Source organism: Lygodium microphyllum, chromosome 9, assembly GCF_053477565.2.
Source record: "Lygodium microphyllum isolate KBCC chromosome 9, Lygodium_microphyllum_v1.1.10, whole genome shotgun sequence".
Classification (NCBI taxonomy): domain Eukaryota; kingdom Viridiplantae; phylum Streptophyta; class Polypodiopsida; order Schizaeales; family Lygodiaceae; genus Lygodium; species Lygodium microphyllum.
The window spans coordinates 58,984,386-59,009,403 of NC_141143.1; the positions used below are offsets into that span (position 1 = coordinate 58,984,386).

The 25,018-nt window shown below is 42.7% G+C and overlaps 1 protein-coding gene and 1 long non-coding RNA gene across 4 annotated transcripts; one reads left to right on the forward strand and one right to left on the reverse strand.

The window, feature by feature from the left end:
- Positions 1 to 3,013: 3,013 nt before the first annotated feature.
- LOC148031075 (uncharacterized) lies at positions 3,014 to 24,763 on the reverse strand. 3 transcript variants are annotated; one of them, XR_015691843.1, is made up of 9 exons: positions 24,639 to 24,717; positions 21,454 to 21,509; positions 21,093 to 21,182; positions 4,529 to 4,641; positions 3,991 to 4,410; positions 3,659 to 3,826; positions 3,496 to 3,550; positions 3,255 to 3,418; positions 3,014 to 3,152 (listed from the first exon to the last, which is right to left on the reverse strand). It is a non-coding gene; the product is annotated as an uncharacterized LOC148031075 (long non-coding RNA). The 3 variants fall into 3 exon arrangements; XR_015691844.1 differs by lacking the exon at positions 21,093 to 21,182 and having other exon boundaries at positions 24,639 to 24,723; XR_015691845.1 differs by lacking the exons at positions 21,093 to 21,182; positions 21,454 to 21,509 and having other exon boundaries at positions 24,639 to 24,763.
- Positions 3,417 to 24,807, forward strand: LOC148031076 (potassium channel KAT3-like). Its single transcript, XM_087684601.1, has 13 exons — positions 3,417 to 3,763; positions 4,178 to 4,393; positions 4,525 to 4,677; positions 4,850 to 4,907; positions 20,826 to 21,149; positions 21,253 to 21,492; positions 21,588 to 21,686; positions 21,783 to 21,815; positions 22,743 to 22,928; positions 23,057 to 23,251; positions 23,387 to 23,462; positions 23,573 to 24,232; positions 24,665 to 24,807. The coding sequence occupies exons 1-13, from the start codon at positions 3,570 to 3,572 to the stop codon at positions 24,805 to 24,807; spliced, it is 2,577 nt and encodes an 858-aa protein (XP_087540727.1). The 5' UTR covers positions 3,417 to 3,569.
- Positions 24,808 to 25,018: the final 211 nt, after the last annotated feature.

The window sequence follows — 25,018 nt, forward strand, 5'->3', positions numbered from 1 at the left end:
CCAAGTATAATGCTCATGTTTGAAAGGTTTCTTGAGCATGCTTGCAAAGTGTGCACACGTAAGCACGCATTCCTATCATAAATGATTATGTGACTGAACTTGCTTCCCCCTTCAATGTTGGTATAGCAAGTTCCACATATACATATAAACATAATTTTTCGTTTGTTACTAATATAGCATGTCACACATATACACAACAATATACTTTCTACAACTACCCTAACATACAAAGAACTTTCCTAATTAATGGCTATGTCAATCAGAACTATTAAAAATCAAGTTCCCTTACTAATATAGCATGTCACACATATACACAACAATATACTTTCTACAACTACCCTAACATACAAAGAACTTTCCTAATTAATGGCTATGTCAATCAGAACTATTAAAAATCAAGTTCCCTTTACAAAGGTCTTAATAATAATTACAAAGATATGTTCTACAAGCCATGAAATTTATTGAGAATGAATGTCAACAATGTTAAGATCAACCCCAACCATCTACTCATTATACTCATATGCACACAAATTCACCCCTTTCACAACTACTCAATTACTCGCAACATGCAACATCCTTCTTGCCAAAGTTACATTGAGCTACACCACCTAACCTGTTTTGCAAGCCAATTCACATCAAAGAGAACAAATGCACTACTAAAGAGTCCATTTTATTATAGTAAAGTCTTATTATTCACACATTAATTCAAAGTTATCCACCAAAGGTGCCTTGATTCTCTTGTTGGTGTAGCATTTAGTCAACCATAAGAGAATCCTTAATTAACATCACTAAAGATTATATGTATAGGAATAACTAATGTTTCAACAATTATAACACAACTACAACTAAGACTTGAACTTATGATATTAAGCTTAAAAAGCTTGGCCAATTGTCTTACTACCAAGAAAGGCAAGAATTAGACCAATCCCTCTGGTATCTACCTTTTCTATCCACACAAGTTGTCCGCTTTTTACTTGTGAAGGGTGAGTACTAGTGTCCCAAAAGGACACAACACACAATTGCAAGCAACAAATATTATCAATTGCAAGGCCCACCCTTACAAGTGGGATGAACTTTCTTCTTCTTCTTTTTTAGGGGGGGGGGCAGCAAATACATGTGCATTACTTTTGGATTCCAAAAGCTAGATAACACGCGAATGTGCCTAGATTGACCAATTCAGAGTTAAGAGGTTGGCTAAGCTTGTATGGCAACAAACTAATGAAAAGAGGGAACATCAACTTCTATGCTGCTCAATAGTTTGCTATCTTTTTGCGAATGTTGCTTCTACTGTGTTGTTTATTTTGTACAATCTCACCAGCAAAGGCTAATTGTAGTTGTGCGCGCGCACGCGCATGCACCCGCACGTACGTGTGTGTGTGTGTGTGTGTGTGTGTGTGTGTGTGTGTGTGTGTGAATTGTTTATCCTGGGAAGTATACTTAGCAAACTCAATCATACAGCATAGTTTAACACGAACTTCGGTTTCAAAGTTGAGGTTCAAGGCTGACAAAATGGAACACTTATTCCAAGAGCCCTGGCTGGATTCGATCTGAATTGCCCAAACAATAAAGCACATGTTCCAAGATCCCGAGAAATTCCAATCTGGAGTGCCCAATAGGGTTTATTCAAAGAACCCACGTTGATTCTGAAATGCAGAATCAAATCCAATTGGATAAGCTAAGCTAGCGTCTATCCAAAAGAACCTGTGTTGTGTTGATTCTAAAATGCCGAATCAAATCCTGTAGACAAGCTAAGCTAATGGCGATGGAGCATCATTTTGGCGGCAAAGGGTTGGGGGGGGAAGGTGGTCCTCCAGAGGAATAATGCACTGCTGGATGGTCGGTCAGGTCATGCTGCAGGTTTTTCTGTTTAGCTTTTCCTCTCAGCAATGGGGCTTTCTCTGGAATGGAGGGGGAGATGCCATCAACGCATGTGCATATCCCTTCGACTCCGGGGGACCCCTCTACCCATATGATTGATTGCTCTCTTCCCTTTGCAAATCAGACGGAACTCCCACCCATTAGCTCCTCTCTCTCTCTCTCTCTCTCTCTCTCTCTCTCTCTCTCTCTCTCTCCGTTCTTCCTTCCAGCACAGAAGCACATTCTTACGCAGACCGAGGAAAAACCCTCCGCCATAGCCTCTTTCATGCAAGACGACAACCCTCCCCCCACCTTTTTGCTACAGTGACAGGGCCCTGCTCCTGCTCCACAGAAGAACACAATATAAGATGTTCCTACGTCAACCCTTAGACCAGCCATCGCCTCCCCAGCCCAAAGCTCGTGTTAATGCTTTTGCTTTCACACCAATCATAGTTGTAGAAAAATTATACCCCTCTTCCCCCACCCCCAACACCCTTTTTGTGTCTTCACGCATGATAATACAAAAAGCTTCCATTTCCTCCACGTTGCAAATGGGATTTTTCTCGCATCTCATTGCATCCCTTATCCAGCCTTCCCCATGAGATTGATTAACTGCATCCACTATGCAGCCTTCAGCAAGAGATTTACTGGACATGCTTACCATTGACATACCTCCGCCTCCTTTCAAATGCAGAGTTCTGCATTAAGGGGGCCACCAGAGGAGAGGGGAAGCTGACTCCTCCGCCTCCCTTTAATTGCAGAGTTTGTGCACTAAGTTCTGACCGGGCCATCAGAGGACATAACATCAATTACTTCACAAAAAAGAGCTTCGCCTTCCTTTAATGGAAGAGCCGGGCGCTAATTGAGCCACCAGAAGACAGAAAATTAAATTAAAAAAATGGCAATCAAGGTCCGAAACGTTTGCACGTATTCTAACGGATGCATAGCCATCCCCCTTGCTGCATTTGTAGGAACTTCACTTGCTTGTAGAGACTTTTTTCACAAAAAGAGAGATTCTTGTACCTCAGGCTCAATAAAAACCCAGTATAAAAGTTCATTGTTATTTATGCAGAGAAACGGAAGGTGACAAAGTAGAACGCCAAGATATGCAAAAAAAATTGCCAGAAGTTGAGTACATAAAGAGCAGAAGAAGCACCTTTTATCAACAGGCCAGCATAAAAAGACTAAACCAGCAACAACTAAAGGACTTAAAAAGAGGCCATATAGTGAAGGTCCCACGCTTGAAGCTTCTCTGGCCTTCGATCCATCCACCCTGGTGGAGCTTCCACTCACAACTTCGTAACCCACCAAATGGAAGATGTTAAAAACCACATTTCTGGCCCCTTCATGTATGAAAATGTTCATGCATGGACATCCTTAATTGACAACACACTCACTCTTCTATAAGAAGCCAGCTGATAACGCAATCCTCTGTTGCCTCCTCTGCCACTCGAGTGCTCAAATCAACTTTGACATTACCGTCCTTGCATGCTGAAGCTCCCTCTCTCCAAGTGCCCTCACCATCTCTCTTGCTGCATTCTCTGCTAGTATGAACAGCTCCCTGCATCAATCTACCCTTATTTAGGATGCAATTGACTTGCACAGCATATTTTAGATAGACCCTTCTAACTAACTTACATAACAAGTACGTTTGTAGCTTGATCTAGCTGCCTGTCAGGAGAGCTTTCGGCCTCTGGTACACCAACCACAGTATGTCAGCTCTCTATACCTGCTCTACTAACTGCAGGTTGACTAAATCATGTAGTACAAACGAGAAGATAAATGACCCTGAACGGGGAACCTTGGCCAGCTTTGACAGTGAACCTTTGCCACCTTTAGGATCCCGAGGATACAGCTTCTTGTCAGTAAGCAAGAAGATAGTCCTGCCATATGATCCTCGATACAGGTATCAACTCTAGCTTAACACTTGGTATTTAACACTTACTAGATGTTTACCAAGTAAATTATGCTGCACAGTAAACCAAAAACAGAAGAGAGATTAGTGCAGGCAAACATCTCTGAATAAATGGCATTGAAACATCAAGCACTGGTCAGAGGTTGATATGATGTATTTTGAACTAAACAGTGGACCACCTAACATAAAAGAATATAGACAGACAAAAAACATAATACCTTCACATATGGAGATGCTTCGGTTGTGCTAATGGCAATCATTCTCATGCTGTTGCCAACCTCCTGTATCAGCAACAACTTTGCGCCATTGAAAATATTGGCATATACATGCGCAAACACACATATTCTGGTCAAATTAGCATATAAACTTTGCCAATCATTAACCTGTGTACCTGACTTTCTTCAGGTACTGGGAAAATTTTCTGGTATTGCTGGTCATTTATACAGCTTGGATGGCACCTTTTGAGCTGGGATTCATCAGAATGCCTATATGGCCCTACATTACTGCAGACTTTGTCGTGGACTGTTTCTTTGCTGTTGACATCATCCTAACATTCTTTGTAGCATATATTGATCCCAAAACTTACCTCCTTGTGGATGTTAAGTCCAAAATTGCAGCCCGGTATGAAAATTGACATTCTGCAGCCACATAGATATTTCAGTGTAAATAGCTGTCAATTTCCTTAATTACATAAGGTTTATTGTGCTCATCAGATAGATAAAAATTCTGCATTTGCACTGTCTTATGCTCAGGTACCTAAAGACTTGGTTCACGTTAGATGTGGCATCCACACTGCCAATACAGGCACTTGCTCTTATGCAGCAGAACAGCCAGCGCCTCACTTATAGTGCCCTGAACATGCTTCGCTTCTGGAGATTGCGGCGAGTGAGCGAATTTTTCACACGGTATTAACTTTTTGGAAGTATTAGTATGTTGAGTCACTTTCCAAATTTGTTCAAAATATCCCCCCACCCCCAAAAAATAAATATATAAATATAAATAAAACTGCTTTTGGATTGTAGTTCACTTTACCAGCCTGCAAATTTAACAAGTTTGATGTAATCTTTTTCTTGCCAGACTTGAGAAAGACACTCGATTGAGCTACTTCTGGATACGAAGTTTGAAGCTGTTATGTGTAAGTCAAACACCAAATGGACTCGTGTGGATCTGTACTCATATATAACAGTTGTAATCTCATCTGACATGATAGAGACAGAGTTTATGAACAGATTTTGTTCAAGGCACCCACTGACTCATGAAAAGGATTATCTTCCCTGCACAATTAACAACCTCACACACAAGTATTGTTAATGCCATGATCTGTATGCATTTTTAATGCCAGACTGGATGTAGAACTTTACACGCGAGTACTAGGTAGGCTAAAGAAAAAATTCACCATACTCAACCACCTGCTTGCGTGTGCTCCCCATGTCTACTTCTCTTGCTAGTAGTGTCTAATACCAGCCTATTTGGGAGTGGGCAATACACCCATTGAGCTCAATGAAATGGTCATACCTCCTGCTTGCATACACTCCCCATGTCTTACTTCTTCACAGCACCATATTTGGGAGTGGAGTACAACTGAGCTTCAACCACTCACCTTAGTTGTCAAGTATGGAGGTACAATACAGTCCGGTACAATAAAATACAGTACTAAATGGTACCTTAAGATTTTATAAGGTACAGTACGATATCAGTACAACATAAATTTTAGCTTGCTTATTTGGGACTATAAATGATAGAAAGCATGTTTTAAAGTCAAAATAGAAATGCAATTTGAGTATATAAGATGAAAAATGACCAAAAACTTATACGGCATATGCCGCAAGCGCAACATGCACTACAAGTTACAAGCAAATAGATGGGAGTGGATACATCGTACATCATGCATCAACGATCATACAAAAGGGGCAGTTTTTTTGTACTAGACCATACAGATATATACAGTACCATACCATACAGATATTACACGGACTAGTCTGTAAAAAGGCACATGGTAGAGAGCAGATTGCTGCTCTAATGTCAATGAAATGGCCACCTCGATCCAACTTGCACACATGAAGTGACAAAAGCCATACAAGCATAGAAAGAAACATAGAGTGATGCACAAAAAATTCCCCACCCAACCATAGAGCCAATAAGGGCTCACCCCCACCATTAGCAACCTGGGCCAGCTCCTAGCCCAAGGACTGATGTTTCGTGCAGCGCACACATGAGAGGATAAATATTTTCCTTTCCTTGCTGCTGTTTTCTGCAGGTTACAGAGCTGACAAAGGCATTCAGCATACTGCTGGTGGCAACCTTAAGCATCAGCTTGCTAGTTTGGTGATTCCCAATGTGAAGCATCCCACAAGCATGCAACCTCATGTTAGGAAACCAAGCTAGCCCAAGGCCCTTCAAGGGCACTTAGGGCCTATTGAGATAAAAAATGCATTACCTGCTGATTAGCCTCTTAAACAGCCCCAAAACATGTTTATTTAATGAAAATCCCTAAAACACGGCATGGTTCGAGAGAGTTTCTGTGAAACCATAATTTGGGAGGGTCCATCCACATCTATAAATAGACAGGCTGCCCCCATTCAGTCATGACCTCTTGTGCAGATTTTCAGTCATCAGTCTTCTTCCACGTGGCTGTCCAAACTTCACAACTGCTGCCATCACTCCTCCAAGTGCTCCAGCTTCTAGCGACTGCTTCTCCTGCAGCCACCTCCTAACAAGCGTCAGTCCCACTGCTGTGTTTGACACTCCACAATCATCACCAACCTCCAAACAGTCTCTTGCATCTTGCTTTTGATCTCCATCAGCCACGTGACAGGCACTCCCTCTTCAAGCGATAGTTCCACATCTACGTTTGCAGCTTCTGGCTACTGCCTACCTCCTCCAGCATCTACATTTGACAATTTTAATATTGCTCTGTCCTTGGGCACTCTGTACACTCTTACATTCATTTGCAATTTTCATTCACTTCAAAGTTGTGTTCTTTCTCTCTTCTTCTGCTTGTGTCTGTTTTTGTGTTTGAGTTTTGAGTTTTGCATTTAGGCTTTGAGTTTTGCACGTCTGTGCCTGTATCATTGTGTTTCCATCATAGTCATACACTCTATGTTTCCTCGGTGCAAACCCGAGCAATTGCTCCACAATTTTCTTCATAGGGCATTGCCCATAACAAACACCCAAACCAGCCCACCAGCTGCCCTTGGACACCCCAAAGGGGCAATTAAGCCTTGAGATGGTATCCTTCAACAGCCCTTTAAGGGCAGTTAAGCCTGCACAATGCACCTCAAGGCAGCCCAACCAAGAGTGAGTCCTCTTCCAGCAGTAGACCCCACAAAGATGCCACACAAGCTATCAAAATAGTGTGACACAACAATATGCACTCATAACATATCAAAGAGATAGTAGGGTTTTATAGAGAAACATCGAATGTAGAGCAAACACTGACAAAGTATCGCCATAGTCTCAATGCATGAAAAACGGCCAAGAATTTGTTTTCTTGTGTGGTATAATGCATCTAGTGTTAGCGAGCTTGTAGCTCTCGAACATGATAAGCTGGCTGCCTTGATATAAGGTAGTAGCACGTATCATATAATCATTGATATCCATGTGAACCGTATAAGATTGATTTGGATCAATGATTTGCAACATTGTTGTAGACGTGGCCAACTACATCAATATTTGAAGAAATTGATTGAACTCATTGGTGTTACAAAATTGTTAGTTCAATTAGCATATACTTGTATAAACAAGAGGCGGTTAACAATTACAGTGTGGTCTTAACTTCTAAAAGAACCTCATGAGATCAAAAGTAATTTCACATATCACACCCCCAAAAAAAAAAGAAAACAACAACCATCTACATAATGCCCACATTATAGATGGGACTGACCACCATTTGCAAGAATTTTTATGAGACCAACCCAACCTCCAAGGCCATAAAACAAGGTGATAGAATGTCACAGGGACATGTATGTTAATGCTAGTTTTGGCATTGTTAAGTTGTGCACATGTGAAGTGCAAGTCACATTAGTCACATTGATGACCCAAGTACCCCAAGCGAGTAGTGGGTGACACTAGCAAAAGTTATATAGAGTTATGCTAGATAGATACATGTGGGTCCCTAGTGTCAGTTTGGGTCTAGGCCATTAATTGGGTCATTAAAATGTCAAGTGGTGACATTAGGTGATTAGGCATTAATTAACAAATTAATGCTAGTCCAAGGCCAATCAATGGCAAGACAATTAAATGTCCCACTATTGGGGCTAGCTAAGTGTCATTCCAGCCATTCAAAGGCTTATAGCAGCTAGAGAGAGAGAGAGAGAGAGAGAGTTGTTGCTGCAGTCACCAGCTGATCCTAGACAATTCAGCCACCAAAGGAAGCCCTACAAACAAGCGGCAGCATCCAGAAGGTGGGCAGCAGCATGCAACATCATATAGCACAAGGCGACAGCCATGTGAAGCCTCCAAGTGGCTAGGTGTTAGAATGTAATGTTGTTTTACAATGGATAGAAATTGGTGGAAGCAACATTCTCACAAAGGAATCAGAATTCTCTCTCTTCTTAGCTTCTCTCTCATCTACTAATAAAGCCTCAGCAGTTTTTAGCCATTCCCAACATGGGATAAAGAGCAATTGAAGAAATTGCTGCTGAAACCCTAATTTACAGTAGAAACTAGAGTTTCCACAGCCGCCTAAGGAGTACAATTATTGAAGACCTCATACTCCGTATAGCAACTAAAGGCAAGAATTTGCAGTTGATCCAAGAGGTAGCCCATTCTCAATTTCTTGTGGCTCGCATGCAAGAGATTGAAGACCCAATTGTGCCCAGATTGTAGCACAATCAAGGCACAAATTGTTTTTATGAAGTGCTGGTCATTTTTTACAGCAACTATATTGAAGATAGAAGGAGATCAGCCCATGCTTCATTGTACTTCAACCTTTTAGTAATGCAAGATAAAGAAATATTGCAAGGGGCACCAATTGTTGGGGCCAACCTGGTATGGACTATCCAAGATTAAGTGGTAAAGTTTGCATTTCCAAATTTGTGTATTTATTGATTGCTGTAATTCATAGTAAATCAGGTGATCTACTGCCCTTTCCAGCAAGGCATAATTAAGGTTTGCACATGTGAGGTGCACATATGAAGTGCAAGTTATTTTGGGCCCAATGGTACCACCAAAACCCAAGTTAAGCAATGAGGGACATTGGCAAAAGTTGTAACTACAAGTTAGGTTGGACAGGTACTAGTGCTTGGTGACAATCTTGGTTCTAGGCATTAAATGGGCCCTTGGAAATGACTTGAGGTGTCATTTGGGCTAGAGAAAAGTAAGCATTTAATGCTTGGACTAAGGTTAATGAAAGTTAGAAAGACTTTCAAGTCCAAAGGGCTTAGCACATTAAATGTGGATGGGCAGTGCACCAATTTTGTAGGCAAGTCGAGAAGATTTTCAATATCCACAATTTTTAATTGATGGAGATTCAATCTAGAGGCTGAGTCTTGCATTGGAAAGGCCACCACTTGTCAAAACGAGAGGAAACTTGCCATGCCAGGCAGTTTGGGGCAATTTGGGGCTGGTTGATACCCAATCCCCAAAGGTCCTTTTCAGGATCATGCATTAGCCACAAAGAGGATCTCCAAGTAGTAGGCAGCAGCTTCCTGGTGGTGCCTATCAGCAAAAGCAACAGCATTTTTGGGGCTTGTGGCAGCTGGTAACAGCAAAATGAAGGCCAATTTGGCATCAGCCTGATAATTTCTCTCTACAGAAAATTTTCTCCTCAAGATATTCTCTCTCTCCTGTGTCAAGTTCTCAGCTTCTTTCAGTAAATCTGAAGTGGACAGAACTGAACTTGCTGTCAAAAACCCTAATTTCTGCTGAATTTAGGGCAGTCATCTTGGGAAGCATGCCCACAAATTAGGAACCCAACGATCAGGGCAGCTACTGGAATTCAAGGAATTCCAGCAGATCTGAAGGGAATCGCCCATACACAGTTAGAATAACCCACATGCACGTGTTCTTGGCTCAATTTGTGCCCAAATTGTACCAAGATCAAGGGGCAAATTGAGTGGCCATTTATGCCAGTCCGAAGTACTCAAATTTGCAGAGAGATCAACCTACATTTCAGTGTACTACAGATTTGAAGGATTATAAGTTAAAGAAGATGTACCACAAGAGCTGCCAATTTTGGGGTCAATCAAGTGTCAACTATCTCCCATTGAAGTGATAAAGTGTTCCATTCAGATTTGTGAATTTGATGCTTGCTGTAATTGCTGATTAATCAGGTTAATTACTACATTATCCAAGAAGGAAGGCTGGTTTCAGCAGAACTTGTGGAAGAGATTCACAACCATAAGGGGTCAATTAACAAAGTTGTCAAATGCTCTTGGTAGCATCTCCGAGATCTATGCCTTATCAGTCTAACAATTCAGACCGACTACAATCTTTCTTCGATGAAGAGTTACTAGATACATCCTCACCGTCGTAGGATTTGGCAACTAGGCCAAGATGGAAGTTATAGCACATAGAGCTTAGGCCATTGATATGCTTGGAAACTACCAACTAACAGCAAGATATCAGACAAGTATTCCATTAAAGATGACTTACTAGCAAACAAGGCTAAATGTGTGCCTATTAAGGATATCTACAAGCAAAGTTTTCACAATTTTCATAGAGCATCTAACTGTTAGTACATTGGCATATTTGGCCATGGTTAGCCAATACTTCTATGGGTCAAACATGAAGACTTTCATGGAGATTTATGTGCACATAGTGCAAGTGCTCGTACTATTAACTAGATACAATTGTGTTAGCATTGAGTGTGTTTTTGCTATCATCTCTTGGATGTAAGCTCTGTCAAAGTTTGAGAAGGACATTGGAGTTTTAACTGGCATTCTCTTCATGCATTTGAATGTGTTGTCATCCCTGCATTTCAACAGTAATTCCAGTTTTCTCTTCCCTTCCTGCTTTCTTCTCCTCTCCTTTTCTCTCCGTGTTCGTAATTCTCTTCTGTTGTGCACTATCACATGGTATCATCACCTATGTAAGGACATTAAGTTTCCAACCAAAGAGGAGGCCACACTATTGCTGAAAACTCAAATTTCAGCCTGTTGTTTGCTGTAGAAAACATAGATGTTTTGCATTCTTGCAAGTGCCATACGACAAAAGCAAGACATCCACAACTCTCTTCTTGCAAGTGTTGCTGATTTTCCCTCCATTCAGGGTTTCCTACAGCAAAATGCAGCAACCTTTGTATGTTTGCAAGTTATACGAAGATGTCTAATCCCCAATGCCAAGGCTTTGATATCTCGGCCAAGGAGGTTTCCTATCACTTCTCTGAAGGGCAGTGTGATTATGATAAAGAATGGAGGTCACCAAGCCCCTTTGTACAGTCTCATCATTCAGAGCAGCCTTCTCCTCCCCCCTCTCACCATGTTTCACACAAAGCTTGTTCTACTGGCTTTAAAATGCCTAACATGGCACCACCTCTCCAAGTGCTTATTCTCCCTTCATTACCCAAAGACGACCAGCTAGAATCTAGATGGTTCCAACTATTCGCTTTGGTCATGTAAGGTGGAATGCATCCTTGATACCTTCAATCTTTGGAAGCTTGTTACCCTTCCTATACACCGTCCTGTGGAGAATCCCCATAGGAAACATCAATGGATCGTGTAGCCCTATGGGATCGGCTCAACTCTCAAGCCCGATCCTTCCTTTTCATGAGCTTACAAGATTCTATTTAGTGCATGTTTGCAGGTTGAAAACAACAGCAGAAATGTTGAAAAAGCTTATGTCTTTGTACCATCGAAAGATGTTTGCCCACAAGATCTCTCTTGAGAAGAAACTTTGGATGCTCAGTGGTGATGACTTTCCTTTCATAAAGGATCCCATCAATAAACTAGAGGATAGATTCCCCTAATTCAACTGCCATCTCCATAGTTTGATGTGTTCTATATCAACCTTCTTAGATCGAGGATCTAAGAGACTCTTCTTTGTGAGGAGCTTGCCCTGCTAGTTTTGGAGCATAACGAGCAACTCAAGGAGGTAGGCGCAAGTGGATCCGTCTCCATGAAAACTTTCACAACAGGTTCAGGAGGAAGGAAGAAGAAGGAGAAGCCAAAGAAAAAGAAACAATATAACAAGAAAGAGGCAAAGAAGGATGGTAAGAAGAAGCTCAAGTGCCCATATTATGGAAAGGGCACTCATCTAGAGGAGAAGTGTTGGCAGAAGTATCCCCATTTAAAGCCCAAGGGTCTATTCGAAGGCTACCCCAGCTGCCACTAAGTGCATCTTTGTACATGTGTTCAAGGAGAATGATACTACTCTTACTTCTTTCACCACGGAGAAGCCTTGGCTCATGGACACTGGAGCTTCATCCCACATGACCTATCAATAGGATTGGCTTTAGGACCTAAGTTTTAGAGGAGGTTCTTAAGTGTGACAAATGTGTGTTCATCTTTTTGTATGTGGATGGCTTGATTATCACAAGGAGTGACTCCATGAGGTTAATCAGACTCAAGACACCTTGCAACAAGAGTTCGACATGACAAATCTAGGGATTCGACACTTCTTCCTTAGCTTAAAGATCTATCCAAGGGCATCGGGCATCTTTATATCCTAACACAAGTACATGTCTAAGTTACTTTCGGAGTTCGGTATGGCCAAGTGTCAAGCTATTTCTTGCCCCATGGACCCAGAGTCCAAGATTTTGACTACATGAGATTCCTTCCAAGATGCTACCCGTTGCAAGTGCCTTATTGATTTGTTGATCTGGCTTATTCACACTAAGCTAGAGATTTCCTTTGTCGTGCCATTGTTGTCTTCTTTTATGGAGACCCCTACATAAGCTCACTAGAGAGCCCCTTTGCGCTTTCTGCACTATTTATAGGAGACTCCATCCTATGAGATCATATACAAAGAGGGAACCATCTTTTCTAAATGGGAGTGACTCAAATTAGGCAAGTGATGTGGATTTGAGATGATCCATTACAAGTTACACATTCTCTCTTGGATCGAGAGCTATCTCATGGAGCAATAAGAATCAACCTACTGTAGCACTTCCCATTGTGGCACTTTCTTCTATAGAGGTTGAGTATCATGCCCTTTGTTCTATGGCTATGGAGACAATTTAGCTCTATTGAACTGTCACCCACCTTATAAGTGCATTAAATGCAAAAAACAAAAACCATTGATAGATCTTTTGTCAAATATGCTACCAATCCAATTTACATATATATATCCCAACACCAATATATCTTTACTTGCCTCAGAAAAAAGTCAATAATGCAAAGTGAACTTCACATACCTCAATATGTGTTTAAGTGCATCCAAATGAGGCTTTCTGAGCATCTACATAAACTAGCTAACAAGGCCAACAATATAACTCAAGTTTGGCCTTATGATAGTCATGTAAGTCAAACTGTCTACTATCCTCCTAAACATATTAGGACCTTCAATCTTATCCCCAACATCAACACTCAACTTTACATTTTGCTCCAATGGCATTGAAAGAGGCTTACATACTGTCATACAATACTTAGATAACATATCCAAAGCTATATTGCCTTTGGAATAGCCATATAACATCATAACATCTGATCAACTCACTACCAAGAAGTATCTTAGCTCACCCAAATCTTTCATCTCAAATGTCTTCCTCATATGGTCCTTGACTTTAGCGATCCCACTATCACTATTGCCTATAATAATCAAGTCATCCACATAAATGACTATGATAACCAAACTTACATCTCATTTTCTCACGTAAAGTGAATGATCAACATCATAAACATAAAAGCTAATATTGATAAGATACTCTCCAATCTTGTCAGACTATACTCTAGGTGCTTGCTTCAATCTATAGAGCACATTCTTTAACTTGCATACATAGGTGAAATTCTCTATATCCTCATAACCTATTGGCTACTCCATATATGCCTCTTGTTGTAATTTACCATCCAAGAAGGCATTCTTTGCATCCATTTAATATAAACTCCAAGCTTTGGCTGCTACCAAAATAATCACACATCTAACAATTGCTATTCTAGCAACTCGACTAAATGTCTCTTTATAATCTATGCCATATGTTTAAGCATAGCCTTTTGCAACCAACCTAACATTATACCTACTAACAGAACCTTATATTTTATAGATCCACTTACACCCAATAGCTTTATTATCCTTAGGCAATGATACTAGATCCCAAGTCTTGTTAGCCTCTAATGCAGCCACCTTCTCATCCATTGTTGCATCCCAATGAGCATGACCAATAGCATCCTCAAAATAAGTGGGCTTAGCATCCTCAAAATAACTGGGCTTAGCATCCTCTGTTAGCCTGCTCTTATTCAGTCTCAGTCTCTCATCTCCTGGTTGTGAGCTCCTGTCAGAGTCTGACAGGAGACAGAGGAGCTCTGTCAGTGTGTTTTTAGGCTGCTTTAGTCAGCATTCAGCCTTGGGCATTTTACAGCCCAATCTGGGCTGTTTCTGGGCTGACTGCCCATTATTTTGGGCAGTCGGACCAGTTCTAGTCAGTCGGACCAGATCTGGCCATAGTCGGCCAGATCTGGCCAGGTCGGCCAGTTTAGCTGGTCGGCCAGTTTGCTGGCTGGGGGCTATTTATAGCAGCCCCCCCAGTCAGTCCAGTATTCATGCTCTGCAGGTACAGCACTGCTTCCTCCGTCTCCGTCTCCGGCATTGGTGCTGCCTCTGCTTCCAGTCTGTCCTAGTTCCCTCACTGACACTCCGGGCTGCGTGCAAGGACTGTTCTGTCCATTCCAGTGTATTCAGCATTCATCTCAGTCAGTGCAGATTTTCTTCCTTCATTCTCTACTTCCTCTCTCCTCTCCTCTGTGTTCGTGTTCTTCTTTCGCTGCGCACTCTCACATGGTATCATCGCCTGATTGAGAGCACGGAGGACGAGAGAAATACCTTACTGCTGCTGCCCACAGTTCCACAACAGCCAGGCGATTGCTTCAGGCGGCTGCCAACAGGTCCATCCCAGCCAGGCGACTGCATCAGGAGGCTGTACAGCCTGCGTTTGCTGTACACAGGGGCTGCCACGTCATCCAGTGACGCAGCAACCCTGCGTTTGCTGCCAGACGACCTCTTCTGCTGCAGGGCGACCTTCCTACAGCCTGCGTTTTGCTGCTCTGCAGGTCGCTTCTACCCTGGCTGCTCCTATCCTGCAGGCGACCTCTGTCTGGGCTTGTTCCCGGTGCTGGTGGTCTCGATTCTAGTGTTCGACATCAGATCTATTTGCGTTTTGCAGATCCAGGTGTTTGTAGGCACTCTCTGCCTGCGTCTTGGTGGTTGGTGACCACATTGCTGGTCCTATTTCGTCAGCGGCACAACTTTCTTTGGTATTTTGCAGATTGGAAGATGTCTTACCAGTTTTCAGGCTTTGAAGACTCAGAGGATGAGCTTCTTTCTCATCATTCCTCTGAGCGGAGGCGGGACTATCGTGAAGTTCGACATCGGGAAGACCCTCCTCGCACTCGTCCTTCTTCAGTCCATGCATCTCAGAGGGTTCCATCTACTGCGAAGGTTTCTTCAGTGAAGACTGCATCAGATGTGCGGATGCCTTCCTTGATTCCCTCTATCCAGGTGCCGATTCTCCCTTCCTTTCCGAAGGAAGACAAGTTGGATGGTTCCAACTATTCCCTATGGTCATGCAAGGTGGCTTGCATCCTTGATACCTTTGATCTGTGGGAGCTTGTTTCTTCGCCCATCAACCGACCCCCCGTGGATTCGTCCGATGGCACCTCTATGGACCGTGCAGCCTTATGGGATAGGCTCAACTCTCGAGCCCGTTCCTTTCTTTTTATGAGTCTCCATGATTCTGTTCTTGTACATGTTCACAGGTTAAAGACCGCGGCGGAAGTATGGACAAAGCTTGCGTCTTTGTATCAGCACAAGACATTTGCCCACAAGATTTCCCTGGAGAAGAAGTTGCGGATGCTCAGTCTTGATGGTTCTTCTTCCATGAAGGAGCACATCACGAAGATGGAGGATATGCGAGGCGAGCTAGCCTCTCTTGGTCGTCTGATATCGTCTGAGGATATGGCGATGATTCTGTTGACTCAGCTGCCATCACCCCGTTATGATGTCTTCTACACCAGCCTCATCACTACGAGAACCCGTGAGACTCTCCTATGGGAGGAGCTTTCCCCGCTTGTCTTGGAGCATGACGAGCGACTCAAAGAGGTGGGAGCCAGTGGCTCCACCAAGGCATTTACGGCTGCCACAGGTGGTGGCAAGAAGAAGAAACAAAAGAAGGAGAAATCCAAGGACAAGAAGGAGAAAGACAAGAAGGATGCGAAGGAGAAGAAGCCCAAGTGTCCCCATTGTGGGAAGGGCACTCATCCCGAGGAGAAGTGTTGGCAGAAGTATCCCCATTTGAAGCCTAAGGAGAAGGACTCGAAGGCGGCCCTAGCCACAACAGAATCTGCGTTTGTGCATCTCTTTGTTGAGGAAGACACTGCCCTAGCTTCTACCACACAGGAGAAGCCTTGGCTCGTCGATAGTGGAGCATCTTCACATATGACCTTCCGTCAGGATTGGCTTCAGGATCTTCGTTCCAGAGGGGGTACAGTCACCATTGGTGACAATTCTACAGTTCCTGTTCAAGGAGTGGGGACTTTACCTATGTTTTCTAACAGGCGGTCTTCCTCCGCCAAAGTTCTCTATGTGCCTGATTTGGGTTTTAACCTATTATCTGTGCATGGTCTTACTCAGTTAGGTACCCGAGTCATTTTTACTCAGGATGCAGTCACAGTGGAGGATGCTTCTACAGGTGATGCTCTTTGGACAAGTACACAGGAGGGTGGGCTTTATACGCTCACAGCCTTGGCTGCACGGACTTCCCATGAGCTTGGGCTACTCTGGCATGCTCGGTATGGTCACCCGTGTATTACTACACTGACAATACCTGCCACTGCACACTGCAAGTGGTAGGCGCCCGTCACAGTCACTTATTCTTTATTCTTTTAGTGACAGTTTGAATAAAAGGAAGGCCGGCCTCACATTGTGGTTGTTTTTTTTTTAGTTCCCACTTTGAGTTTCACTCTCTCTCTCTCTTGCTCTTGCTCTCCATCCGCCATAGCTCTCACCGCCAAGCTTCTTCCTCTTGGGTTCCACTTCCCTTTCAACTAGTATCAAATCAAAGGCATTGGAGCTTGCCAAGCATTCTCTTCAGCCCGGATTTAAAGAGCTTCAACCCGAGCTTCAATGGCAGCCATGGCACCTTCATTTACATGTATGTTTTAATCTCTCGCCTCCTCCCCGACCTTCCAGTCTTCCATTGGTACCTTCCAGGGCTGCATCGGAGCCCCCTCAACATTTCCTAGTGTTCCAAAGCACTGCTGAAGACCCCCAAACCCCCAGAACAGCCAAAATGCGGCGCATTTTTAGGAAATTGGGCTGATCTATTCCTAGCATTTCCAGCTTCTTTCCCGGCTTCCCAGTACTGTTGGCAACCTTCCCAATCATTGTTGGACTCCCCGGCATTAGTTCTTGGCTTCCAGCGATCGATTCGAGTGCTTCCACACTTCAGCCCTTGCTGTATATACAGTCTCGACGGCCTTGCAACATCATCAGACTAACGCACAAAACCTAAAGAGAGAAATTCATGCATACCTTCATTTAGGAGATTTTCTTGAAGGAGAATTCTTCGATCGAGCTCCTCAATCTTCTTTCTTCTATAAGCTATGATCAGTTTATATTCTTCAGAGGTCAGCTTGCCTAGCTTTTCTTCCATGTAATCAAAAGTGTCATCCACCATGTCGGAACTTTGTGAAGCAAGCTGATCGGCCCACTCTCGCTTGGTTCTCGGCATAGTTGGTTTTGGAGACTGAATCGATGTTGTTGTGTTCGAAGTCATTTGAACCTATTGTTGTTCTTGCTTCTTGTGAAGAGCTTTCAGATCAAAGGCCTAGGTTTTTCAAAGAGTACCAAGCTCTGATACCATGTTAAGAAATACCCTAACACAGAAACCGTACGACAAAGCACAGACTGATAAAAGAACACAGTTAGGGTTAGGGTAACTGAGAGACAATGAACACAGTGAATAAATAAAGTGATATAACTATTGAATAATACGATGCTCATACAGCAAACACACTATGCAGTGAATGAATATTGAACCTCGAACTCCTGTATCTCAAGGATCAAGGTAAGGGTAATGAGCTGGAGAGTGTGTCGTACTCCGAACGGATCCCGAATCGCAGCAAGGCAACCTCCGGATGTCGTACACCAGCAAACGCAACAATGAGAAGCTGGATCTGATGCAGACAGCAACGAGGAGAGAGAAAGACAAAACGCAAGCAGCAGGTGAGAGAAAGACAAAAAACGCAGGCAACATGTGAGAGAAAGATTGAAAACGTAGGCAGCATGACTGTGATGATGTGGCAAGCTGTACGGCAACAGGTCTGCACAGGAACAAAAGTCGCTTGACTGAAATCAGCTCCAAACTGTGTGAAGAGGACTGGAAATCAGGTGCCAACTGATGGAGACAATAATGGACAGCTTCGGCTAAAATATCCTCTGCGAACAGGGTGTGGGCAGCAAGCTGAAACACCTAAAATCTGCAAAAACGAGATTGAGGAAAGAGTGGAGGGCTGGCTGCCAATTTATAGAAAATTAGGGTTCTAGATCCTCTCCCACTTAACTCTCTCAATCCGCTCCCCATCGTAGGGTTTTGGCTAAAATAAGCCTAAAATAAGCATGTTTTGGGGCTGTTTAAGTGACTAAATGCATTTCTTAGCACAACAGAAGATGGTAAATGTAAATGTGTGCCTACCCTCTAACCAAGACTAGCCTCCACAATCACTGCAAGATACTCTTTAGAAGAGCACCGGCTCTGATATCATATAAAGATATGCTAGGGTTTGCACTGAGAAAACACAGTATGTACAACCAAGACTGAAACACAAAGACTTAGCCCAGAGACAAGTAAAACTCAAACCCTAAATGCAAAACGCAAAAACTCAAAACTCAAACACAAAGACAAACACAGAGAGAAGAAACTCTAAAGTGAATGAATGTTGCAAATGAATGTAAGAGTGTACAAAATGCCCAAGGGCAAAGCAATGCAGTTTCAAAGAGTGACATCCACTGGAGATGGATCCCAAGTGCAGTAACCACCAATCAGAGATGAGAGAGTGCCGAGGCAGAGAATTGGCATGCGATAATAGAAGAGGTGTTTGTTGATGTAAACGGCCTGCTCAACAACAAAAACGCAAGTACTGCAATAGTCGTCTGGTAGGAGAGGTGGCAGCAGCTTGTCACATGGCACTGAATGCTGAAAATGCACACTAATCAAGTGCTATGATGACGCAGCAAATGGAGACCTCCAAAGAATAGGCCAATGGTTGAAAGCAGGCCGCCTAGGACTAGATAGTGATATGCTGTAGTCAGTGATGGCTGGACAGCATATGGTAAGTGGTTGATAACTAAAATCTGCATGGTAGAGTGAGAAACTTGCACCAAAGGATAAGGTTGAATGTTTGGCAGCTTGTCTATTTATAGATGTGGAAGGTTGCCCCAAAATAATTAGCATTTTGGGGGACCATTGAAACTCTCTCAAATCGCGTACCAAATTTGCATTTTTCATTAATTAAGCATGTTTTGGGGCTGTTTAAAAATGCTAATCAACTATAAAGTGTATTTTAGCTCAACAAAAACCAACCTTCCTTTCAAGGAGAGGATGGTAATTATCCAATTTACATAGTTACAGCAATAATAAAATTCACATCAACCGAAAATGCAATATTACCACTTAATCTTGCACAATGGACAGCCTGGTGGCCCCAAAACTAGCACTATTTGTGTGGTGTTCCATAAGGATTCTTCCTCTTCTTCCATCTCCCCTCCCACACATGGTGCATCATCTAGTGGATCTTCATCCTCTTTATTGCATTCCCTCCTTCACAAGATCAAGAATAATCCTTCACTACTCAATGCTGGTTCTAAAAGCTCATGCAAGAGTCTAGAGTTTCTTCTTTTCTAGAACCAACTCATGAACCTCGAAGATCAGCCCATCTTTAGTGGCTTCACTAGGAGCAAGGTGCTAGCCAACGTGCTTGCATATGTATTTCCCCATGTTCCATCTCTTGCTCATGAGGCTCAAAGACAAGGACTTTTGGATCTCTAACATTGTCTTTGTCCATCAGACTGTTTAACTTAACAATAGCCCTCGTCATAAGCACATTAGCTGGAGATTAGCATTTCTTTGTCTTCTGCATGGCTTTTGAATTCAGTCCAAGCCTCTCCTAGGCAGCCCAATAGCATATCTGCAATCACTTCTTGTCTTCTACAACAAGCCACAACTTTCCTTCAATTCGTGCATTTGGTCCACTGCATTTCAGGCCACATTTAATGCTGGCCAACCTGCTCATTTTTGTGTATTTCCTCAGCCTATTTATTGGCTGTCTCTCCTCCACTGTTTAACAACTTTCATTCATACAAGCACACTGCTTCCTGCTAGAGAGAGGGAGACTCTAGCACTCTGGTTGCCCACAGCCCATGCATTTCAGGCCACATTTAATGTTGGGCAACCTACTCATTTTTGTGTATTTCCTCAGCCTATATATCGGCTCTCTCTCCTCCACTGTTTATCAATTTTCATTCATACAAGCACACTACTTGCTGCTGGAGAGAGGGAAACTCTAGCAGTCTACCAGGCCCACAGCCCGTGCATTTGTGTACACTCGAGCCTCAGTATATGGATTCCATTTCCTGAGTTTTTTTTCTTTGACTTCATGTGTTCATGCTCTTCTTTTTAGTTCTTCGTGTTTACAGCAGTTTGATCAGCTATGTCTCTTTGCCTCGGTTGCTCCACACCATTTTGTCATGGTATCAAAGCCAAAGTGTCTTGGTTCTGATGCTGGTTGTGGCATGTGACTGTTGTTTCAGGTCTGACTGCACTTCCTGACTACTCTAAAGTCTGTGTTTTGCTGCTGTCCTGTGATTCAGCTGGTCTGGGCACAGGCTTGTTTCACCTTATTTCAATTTCTAGTAGCTCTTTCACAAAATATTTTCTTATCTATCATGCTGGTTTGCATTTGTGCAGGTCACATTAATGGATGTACATTGTGCGGCATGTTTTTATTATTTGCTGGCAACTTGGTACCCTGAGCAAAGAGAAGATGAAACCTGGATTGGAGCTGTACTACCACATTTCAGGGAAAAGAGTCAATGGATCTGTTATATATATTCCATGTATTGGTCCATAACAACACTGACATCTGTTGGTTATGGTGACATTCATGCAAAAAATTACAGAGAAATGATCTTCGAAAATCTTTACATGCTCTTCAATTTAGGTCTCACAGCCTACCTGATTGGCAATATGACAAATCTCGTCGTACATGTAACAAGCAGGACTAGGAGATTTGTAAGATTTACACTTTATCTTTTTAGCACATTCCTGCAAAGATATCACTATTTAGATTTGATTATCTGAACAAGAACTGATACAGAACTTTCTGCTACTTCAGAGAGACACAGTCCAAGCCATGACAAACTTTACAGAGCGCCACCGTTTGCCACAAAGGTTACATGGCCAAATGCTAGACCATGTGAAAATCAAATTTAAAACAGAAAGCCTAAAACACGAGGAAATAATGCCTGAACTACCTAAAGCCATCCGCTCTAGCATTGCACAGCACCTCTTTTATCCAACCGTTGAGAAAGTTTACCTTTTTCAAGGAACATCATATGACTTCCGCTTACAACTGGTAAGTTTTCTACAATCCTGTATCAAAGTGATCATTAAACCATGGGTCTGTTTTACACCTGACACTTTTTAAAAACGTATTATGGTGTGCTTAAGGTGGCAGAAATGAAGGCAGAATACTTTCCCCCAAAAGAAGATATTATTCTAAAAAACGAGGCCCCTACAGAATTTTACATTCTGGTCTCAGGAGCAGTGGTACGACTTACATTCACTTATATACTGGCAATCAATCGTCTAGTCACATTAGGAACTGCCTGAATGACTTTCATATGCTCTACTGTCGCTTGGCAGGACTTGTACACACACAAGAATGGCATTGAACAGGTACAACTCCCTAAATAATGTCTAGCACATGTACAGTAAAGGTTTTCTTTTTCAAAGCATGCGTTCATGCTTGTATTGCAATAATCATGCAGAGAAATCACAGAATTGTTCACGTAAGTTATGTGCACTTTGTATAGAAATTGAAATGATTCATGGGCTCTCAAGTTTATCAACACATGTACCTTTAATGCTCAATAAACTACAATCACTCATTCAGCTCTATTCATTTACTAAAACATGTAAGAGTTAATTATGTGCACAACAAATAAATACAAAAGTCCATACACAAGCACAGAGGCAAAGACACAAACCGGTACTAATCCAAAACTATGCAATTCAGCACCACCTCTGGGGTGTGTCTTGGTGGACTGTGAGCCACAGCCCACAAGCCAAGAAGTGCTATCCTGCAGAGTGAAGAATGGACCACACCAGCCCAATCTGCTCACAAAGAGCCAATGGAGTTCCTCTTGGATGTGTATATGTTTGGCTATTATCCAAGCTTAGGCTTCATATCGAGCCCCACGTTGGGCCCTTCCCAGATTGCCCAATTTATGACGCTGCCTAATCTATAGCTGTGCCAATGACAAACTTTTTATGGCCTCACAATGTCCTGTGTGGTGACTCACAATGACCATAAACACTTGCCAAGGCACACAACAAAACCATTAAACTTGTATTCCACATGGTACAAAATGACTGTTAGAAATCGGTCTAAAACTAGTCCATGAATCTATTTGTGCAGTTGGTATACATCTGCAGGTCTGCTCTTGCCTCTTCCTTCACTGGTGGACCTTGCAGTGATGACCGCAGCAAGGAGAGGACCTTCCAGCAGACATTTAAACCTATGCTCTTTCTCTTGCAAAAATTTCTTCTCTGTATTCTCATAAGGAACCGTACAATATGGTTGAAAATAAACATTTCTTGCAGGCAGTGGGTGTTGCTGAGGCAGGTGATGTTGTTGGAGAAATAGGTGTTCTGTGCTTTCGCCCACAGCCCTTCACAGTACGCACAAGGAAGCTTTCACAACTTCTAAGGGTTGATCGAACCACTTTTACTAACATAGTCCAGGCAAATGTGGTCGATGGGCAGATAATGGCTATCAACCTACTTCAGGTTTCATGATGCTTCCAAACCAGAGCTTAGATTTGAAACAAGCCACAGCTCGTGATTTGATTTGCAACCATATTCTGATTGCAACAGTTTCTACAATAACAGAAATTTCACTGTTTTGATGCCGGCAGCATATGAAAGATTCCAAGAATCCAAGTATGTTTGAGCTTGCGAAAGACATTGAACAAACAATTGCTCATGGAAAATGGGGCGTGATGTTAAGCCTGCGCTATGCTGCATCAACAGGGAACGGTGAACTATTGCACCAGCTTCTGATGCAAGGAATGGACCCAAATACTGCCGACCATAATGGAGAAACAGCTCTGGTAAAGTTTGTCACTTTACTAATCTCTCTTTCATCTTCGTAGCATTATTCAAATCCTATTACTTACATCTTTGAAGATGATAAATGTTAATGGTAAGCTTAACAGTAAGAAATTATATTTTCTGCATTTGCTCAGCACATAGCAGCAGCCAAAGGATACAAAGAATGCATTGAAATTCTTCTAGAATATGGTGGTGATCCTAACATCAAAGGTAGGTTTTCTTCCCATGAGACTTTGGTACATAAGCTAGTCACGAGAATGCAAATCAGCTTTTGTACCAATCAAGTTAAGTCGTGTATATCATGTGTATCCTTAATGCAGACAAAGAGGGTAATGTCCCACTTTGGGAAGCCATAAATGGGAGTCATGTGACAGTAGTAAAGCTTTTGAGAGAGAATGGTGCAATCTTGAGCCCTGAAGCACAGCAGGACTGTGTGTGCAGAGCAGCACAACATGGAAACATTGAACTATTGCAGGAGCTGTTAGATGATAAAGCAGATAAGAGAATGGAAATATCAGAAAGCTTTCACATTCTCCAAGCAGCCAGACTGGTTGCCTCACCAAGGTTGGCATGGGAGGTAGATCAAGATAGTCATGCAAGTCAGTTAGGGGAATCCCAAGTTCACCATCAAGATTGGATGAGTAAGGTCTTGAATTCTGGGACTGTAAGGCAGGACCATGTGTCTAATGAAAGAACTATTCGTCAAAGCAATCATTATCATCATGCAACCAAGCAGCGTTCTCCTGGATTTGGAAGCAATGCCTCGGCTTGGATGTTAGGAAAAAGATCCATGAACCTTGACGATTCCCCTTTCAAAACATTAGCGCAGCAGACACCATTTTCAGCACCAGTTTGGCAATCTCATGTAAAACGTGTTACAATCTACAGGCACCATCCTGTACATAAACAAGACCCCACAAAGGAGGGGCCAAAACTCATGGCGGTGCCAAGGTCCTTTAAGGAACTAGTCAAGGTTGCAGGTAAGAATCTCCCTCTCTCTCTCTCTCTCTCTCTCTCTCTCTCTCTCTCTCTCAATGGTGGTTGGGTCAAAAAATAATCAGATGAACAAGAGTCATTCTAGCCAACATGCAAAAGCCATATGCACAGCTAAAATGAGAAAACCAAAAGGAAAAACATCGCTGGTAGCAGAAAATTGAACTTGCGGAAGCCCCCAATACTAAGAGTGTGCTGCACTATCACGCACAAACAGTGATCTCTCTCTCTCTCTCTCTCTCTCTCTCTCTCTCTCTCTCTCTCTCTCTCTCTCTCTCATTCATTCATTCGTGTTGTAAATTAACTCAATCAAAGCATTTTGTGTGTGTGTGTGTGTGTGTGTGTGTGTGTGTGTGTGTGTGAGAGATATAGAGAGAGAAAGAGAGAGCTTACCTGATCTTCGCGCTTCGGTTACTCAGGCCAGAAGCTTGGTATCCAGCCAGTAAAAGTCTTCAGTGGCGAAGGCGCAGAGATAGACGAGTTAGAGGTTGTGAGGGACAACGACGCTTTGTACTTCGTCGACGAGTCGGAACTCCTGTCCGTGCGACAAACAACTGGCTAACAAACCAACCATAAAGCGCCTTTCTCTTGTTTCTTTTATTTTTCTTTTCGTTTTGGTCCCTCCCTCCTCATGAGAATACGCATTTCCAAATACCTTCCTTGCATTAGTACTGCCATGATCATCACCTTGCAAGAGACCTTCCTTGCCTTATAGCCAATGGGGTCGTAGCCTAGTAGTTCCCGGTATCGGTTGAGTATCATGGGTGCATACG

Coding starts and splice junctions, on each gene's coding strand:
- LOC148031076 (XM_087684601.1), top strand. CDS start 3,570: ATGTCAGCTCTCTATACCTGCTCTACTAACTGCAGGTTGACTAAATCA. Junction 21,687..21,782: donor TTCTGGTCTCAGGAGCAGTG/GTACGACTTACA, acceptor GTCGCTTGGCAG/GACTTGTACACACACAAGAA. Junction 23,463..23,572: donor TGGTGATCCTAACATCAAAG/GTAGGTTTTCTT, acceptor TCCTTAATGCAG/ACAAAGAGGGTAATGTCCCA.